The 6,511-nt window shown below is 37.2% G+C and overlaps 1 protein-coding gene across 1 annotated transcript; it reads right to left on the bottom strand.

The window, feature by feature from the left end:
- Positions 1 to 1,778: 1,778 nt before the first annotated feature.
- On the bottom strand, positions 1,779 to 4,715 carry LOC101294860 (33 kDa ribonucleoprotein, chloroplastic-like). The gene is made up of 4 exons (XM_004301732.1): positions 4,347 to 4,715; positions 4,155 to 4,253; positions 3,036 to 3,326; positions 1,779 to 2,211 (listed from the first exon to the last, which is right to left on the bottom strand). The coding sequence occupies exons 1-4, from the start codon at positions 4,713 to 4,715 to the stop codon at positions 2,071 to 2,073; spliced, it is 900 nt and encodes a 299-aa protein (XP_004301780.1). The 3' UTR covers positions 1,779 to 2,070.
- Between the last annotated feature and the right edge of the window lie 1,796 nt (positions 4,716 to 6,511).

Below are 6,511 nucleotides of genomic sequence, written 5' to 3'. Positions count from 1 at the left end.
TCTTCCCAGAAAGATAAAGATTAAGCATTATATCTCAAAAAGGATTGTAATTTAACAATATCTCTTTCTCTTGATAAGGAATCTGAGTCCCATCAAGAGAACAAAGGATGATTTTTCAAGTCCTGGAAATCCCAGAATGTTTCTGCAACCAATACCTTTGGACCATTGGTCAAGTAAAGGTGAAGTCAATGCCTAAAGGATATGCCAGTGAAGTAAAACATAGGCTTCAGAAAACTGAGAACCAAGAGTTATATCACACTTCTCCCCAACTTTGGACTACCTTCAGATTTTCTCTTAAAGATCATTAGTCTTAAAGTGAAGATGGAGTCAAAAACAAAAATCACTAAAGAAAGGCCTCTTCAGACAATCAAGTTCTGTTTTCTCACAATTACAATGAAGTAAGAGCTAAGAAATTTCTTTCTACCATACAACTCCCTTTAAACTTTGGACCATCCTTTCATTCCTTTGGATTTTCCAACTCAAAGTTACAAGCCACTTCCAGATCCTTCTTAGCCTGCATAATGATTCTAACTTGCTACTTGGTTAATTTTTTACACAAAAATCACTTTGGTCATGTGATATCTGTAATTTCGTCACACAACTTCCCCACAGTTGCCTAGCAATGACGATATATATAAAGCAGATTTAGACTATTGGTCAAGTAAAGGTGTAGTCCAAAACTAAAAGGTAGCTTCATCCTTCAGAATTCAGATACTGTATCTAAGAAGCTGTCTTCTTAAGACAAGTCTTAAGAACAAAGAGTTCTCTGTATCAAACGATTCCCTCAACTTTGGATCACCTTTACTTTTGTAAAATCTGAAAATTGTCCAAGTCTAAGATAGAGAAAACTAGCATCTCCATATAACACAAACATCATGTCATTGTGCAATCTATGTATGTAGCAGATAAATGTGTCATCTAGTGCATGTGTATATAGAACTAACTATTTCTTGGGATTCATAATTCATTAGGAAAGAAAGAAAGAGAGAAAAAAAAATGTAGTCATCTGATGTCTCACCTCCAAGAAAATGCCATTGGCATAAGCATTGTATAGTGAGTTTTACATAGTTGTCTTTCTTTCATTCAGTTTAGAGCTTGATTCCCAGGCTTTCTGGCTTTGTTAAGGGAACCACATCACAGTTTACGAGCCATCTGTTCCTTTCGCCTTTTTCGGAAGTATGGAACAGGAAACAATTGTTCTTACTTCTAATAATTTCATAAACAAAAGAAGAAACACTCAAGTTATTCATAGCAAGAACTGAACAGTTATATAGCAGTTGCAACTATACAGTTATTAACAGTACATGATGTCCTACTTTACCACACACCTACAAGTTCCTCCATTATCATCTTCCAAGTGAAATATTTGACAAATTTTGCCAAATTAACATAGTTAACTTCTTGAGGATTTACTACATCAAGAAATGCAATAACAAGAAATCACAAGCCAATGAGGAGAGAAGATAAAGGAACAAAATGAGAATACTGACAAAACACTCTCTCACATTAATTTTGGTACCAAAGGGTATTTTAACTGGTTAATATTAAATGTTCTCCATATCCTAATAGGAACTGCAGAACAAACTAACAACCAGGATCAATTGCAAAAGATCGTAGGAAGTTTCCTTACCCTCAGCCAAGTACTTTATGATTATTGGCATGAAGCATGAAAAGAATTACATGAACTAATATGCTTAATGCGCTACTGTTTTCATTTTCGTAGTCCCTTCTACAAAATTCAGGGGAAGAGGGAAGTAGAAGATAAAAACTACAGCATTTGTTTGTAATGCCATAAAAGAAGATTGACTAGTAAGAAATAAGTAATTTTATCTGTATATCTTACACAATCCTGTATCATCTATGCATGTCAAGATTTTTAGCAAGACAGGAAACAACTATGGTAGTTGAATCGAAAGAACAGCTAAACAAGAGGCTAATGCAAGATGTACAAACAACAAAACACATTTGGTCTCTACATGGGTGGTTGAGGTCAAAATTTCTGATTTGCCCAAAGACTCCACTTACATTTGTAAAGAAATGGATCAAGACGGTCAAAGAATGTGTGCGGACTTATGATTCTTCAGGCTGATTCTCCAATTTCTCTTCCTCCACCTTTTCTTCTTGGTTGGAGTTGTCCTTTTCCTCTTGGTTTGTAGATTCACCTATATTTTTCTCACTAAACTTTAGAGTCACTGGCCTCCCCATCAATTCCTGCCAAAAACAGAAATTTTTGGGTGTGAGTTGGAAGTGGAAGATGAACATTTGAATTAGAACTTCATTGTTAATGTTAATAAGTCATCAGTTATGACTTTTCAGGGAAGGTATTTGAACAAAAAGAAGTCTTTCTCCGTCATACTTGATATATAAAAGTATGTTATTCATTTACTTGTTTCAATTACATATGGTAGACCTGTTGTATCTTCCAACTAATATAGACTTGTATGCAACCCTCACCAGAGAAGACATGCTGCTAACGATATGCAGTATCAACACAATTCCAGTTCACATTCATCATATACGGCAAAAATGTAGTGCTTTTGGGTAAGGTGTGATTGTGTGTACATACTATCTGTCTCTAAGTTTTCCTCTCGAATACATTTCATCTCACATATGCAGACTTATGGTGATATCCAAACAGTATCCACCTCGGACTATGCCACTTATTCATGCAGGGAACTCTTCTGAATGAATTATATACAATGAAAAAATTTGGAAACCTGCTGCCAGTTATGACCTCCCCACCAGAATATATTTCAAAATCCCCTCTCCTTTAACAACTGGAAAACTGCATAATAAGTGATTAACATTCCTAGGATACATCCAACCAGACTTCCAGATTACTATGGCGGTATGTGAACTGCAAAAATGCCTAGGATACAGCTGATCATAGAAAAGTAGTTTATAGACACTTTAGATATGAAAAGAACAGAAATGCGTTTGAGCTAATGATTTTCAATAGGTAATCAAGTATTTTCGAATAATGAGCAGAGTGATAGAACAAAATAAAGACAAAGGCTCATGATGATGTCTCTTACCTGCCCATTCAAAGCAGATATTGCCTCCTCTGCCTCCTCCATTCTAGCGAAAGAAACAAATCCATATCCGACAGATTTCCCTGAAGGCCCATCAAAGACAACTCGGGCAGAAACTGGAGTTTTAAAATTCAAAGAGACAAAGTCTCTGAGATGGCTTGATCTTGCTTTCCATGCCAAATTGGAGACATATAGTTTATAGCGAGTCTCTTGAACTTTAGGGGTTGAAGGACGTGGAGTTGGTTTCTTGAATTGCTTTGCAAACTCTACCTTGACAGTTCTACCTGATAGCTCCTGAATCAAATAAGTTGAAGTGAATATGTGTTTCCAGATACATTTAATCTATCCTTAATAGAAAACAAACCAATGAATGAAAATAGCTGTAGTTAACACACAGCAAAGACAATAAGATCATGGTAAGAACCTGGTTTAGAACTGCAAAATAGAATAAATTTTATTTTCCAATGGATTTACATCTTTCATTGAAATTTTTTGATACCGAAACAATCACAATTTGCACGACTTCTAATTGAAAAAAAAAAAATATTAAAAAAAAAAGTTCATGGAAAATCGTAACACAATCGGCCTCAATAACATAGTAGAATAGGTATAAACATTATACAATCTTAATAATCTTTTGCCTCTCTACACAACCAGATATCTGCATATATCTTCTGAAGATACTTCAATACAAATTAATTCACCAGAAAGCTCAGAGGATCTAGACCACACCAACTTACTCGAAACAAAATCATGAGAGAAATTTAGAAAACAGAGACTTCATGAGAAACAATTAGCTTCTTTGACTAGGCCAGGGACTATACACATGCACTCATTGCAAACTTCTTGAACCTCATAAATAGATAATTACCAAATTACCATTATACTTCTTTCACCTTAACAAAAGAACAAGATATCTCCTTGTTCCAAGTATTGGGGTGGGCTACATGAACCTCCATTCTATTCTAACTTACCATCACATATCTCATATAATCACATCCTATGTATCTTTCATACTGCATCCAATTATTCACCAACACAGTCAAAACAATACACAAACCCGAACAAATCTTTCAAACCACATTCGGAACACAGAAGTCCCAACTCCAAAACCAGCCTTACCTGAGAGTCAAATTTATCAATGACAGCCTGAGCTTCTTCCCCAGAAGCCATTGTGACAAATGCAAAGCCCCTGTTCCTCCCATCCATTTGCTTTATAATCTAAACACAAACAACCCAACACACAAACTCAACATCCAAACTCAAAACGAACACCCAAAACAAGTAAATACAAACCCACAAGAGAACACAAACCTCAACGTCTTTAACATGCCCACATTGTCCAAACAGCGTCTTGATATCGGCCACAGTGAGGGACCAAGGCAAGTTCACCACGTACAGCTTCCTCTTGAGGTTCTGCTGCTTCTGGGTTTTCTCTTCCGCTGATTCTTGTTCTGCTTGTTCTTCTTCCTGGGTTGTGATCTCCTGCACCGCGGAGCACAAAAGCTCGAAAGAGAGTTTTCTTGCGGGGATAAGTGGGGGTGAGGAGAGGAGGAAGTTGTGGGAGATGGGAGGGATGAAACTGGGAAGACGAAGGTTTAAGGGTTTAGGAAAGGAGAGGGTTTTAGAGGAACAAGGAGAGTAGAGTGAGGGGAGTGACAGTGCAGCTTCAAATGCCGCCATTGCTTCCAGTGTTCAGTCTGAGCGCGGAGGAGAGAGTGGATAAGGGGTGAACAACTATTTATATTCTATGGATATTATATTCATTTTATATTTCTATCTTCTTCTTTTTCTCGTTTATTTGATATTTTTTATTTTACAAAGCTAGTCTGCTCGCCAATTTTGTAGCAGGTAGATTTGTCTCTCTTAGATTTGGTTCTCCTAATTCTCTAGTTTGGTTTCATTGTTTTTCCTCTTGTCAAGCGTTTCATTTAAATCAGTTGGGAGAGGATGTTTTCAAAGATTTTGTGCTTGTTGTTTTGTTGTAATCGAACAAAAAAAGGAAGGTTAAGTGATCAAGGATTTTGTGGTGACTTATTTAGTAGAAAGTTATATGGTCTCATCATTAACAAAGGTGATCGAATTCACTAATCAAATTTAGATTGACTACTGTAATTGATTTTTCGCAAACATAGTATTTGTTGTTGTTTACCTCTTTAGAGGGTTTTATAATGTCAACATATTTTGATGTATGAAATTTAGTAAACGAGATGAGCCACCATTAATCGTCAATATATGTAGTGACTTAAACAACTACAATTTCAGTCTATATTGTGATTGTAGATTGAGATTAAAGCTATTATGCAATCTTGAAATAGAGGGCAACTCGATCAATCTATTGGCAGCCTAGTGACACAATCCCGAATTCCCAATATCGTAATGTCATCAAATAAACAAGTAGCTCAAGGATAAAAATAAACAATATATTCTCTCAAGTGAAGCTTATGGTTCCGTGTGAAACAACAACGATATCTTCTAAGGTCGGATTGCTTATGCCTAGTGGCGTTGGGCGCCAGTTTCAGGGTCTAAGAGGTGGCTTTGTTAGGAGGACAACAAGTTTGGGGTGCAGTAGGTTGTGGGTAAGTGTGGCTCGATCTTAGAGCGGTGGTCTAGATTAATGTTGTTGGATATCATAGGTATTTCGAGCGCTAGTGAAGCGTGTCAATATCCCATATTTTGAGGTCTACATCCATTGTAGTATTGACGACATCTTCATTCTTTTGGTGAATCAGTGGCGGCTTGTTGCAGTTTGCGGTGTACCTTGATGATTGGCAATTTTGCTTAAAGGCTTTTAATCAAAGATCTCTAGTTTTGAGAAGAGTTTGAGGCAATGGTGATGGTTGTTTGGGGAGAATGTCCTCTGAACTAGAGAATGGTGATGCGGGGCGAGGTAGTGATCCAGAGGCATGTCGGGGATCTCACTATGCCTTTGGGATTGTCCTTGGGTCTGAGCCTGAGCCTGGGCTTGGGTGTTTGGCTTCTTTATTTAAAATTTTTGTTCAGTTCTTTTGAGGTGGGCGATTCCACCGCTTTACAGGGGAGAGAAGTTGTCACTGCCTATAGCTAGTCTCAGTCTGAGCGTTGGTAATAAGGTTAGGGTGCTGTTAAATGTACCCAGCAAATTACTTAATAGACCCAGCATTTATAAATTATTCTTTACTTTCCAGAAATACCCCTAATATACACACCCAGCAAGTCTGTTCTTCCGCTCCGACTCTGTAGTGTGTACCTCTCATACCCAATTTGATAAATGGCCAAAGGCTGTTTAGATTTGGATAAAGAGGGACATGAGATTGATATTGACAGGAAATGGACCATGCAATGAAATGGAAGGACCTTGGGAATGAATCGAACGATATAGGAGAGGGACCTGCAAATGAATGAGGTTAAAGAGGTTTCTGCAGATGACGTTGGAAGAGGGAACACCAAATCATGTTGAAGAAAGAATTACAAATGAGATTGAAGATGTTGAAGAATGA

The sequence above is a fragment of the Fragaria vesca genome, linkage group LG5, assembly GCF_000184155.1.
Source record: "Fragaria vesca subsp. vesca linkage group LG5, FraVesHawaii_1.0, whole genome shotgun sequence".
In the NCBI taxonomy this organism is placed as follows: domain Eukaryota; kingdom Viridiplantae; phylum Streptophyta; class Magnoliopsida; order Rosales; family Rosaceae; genus Fragaria; species Fragaria vesca.
This window is presented reverse-complemented; position numbering and strand designations above follow the sequence as displayed.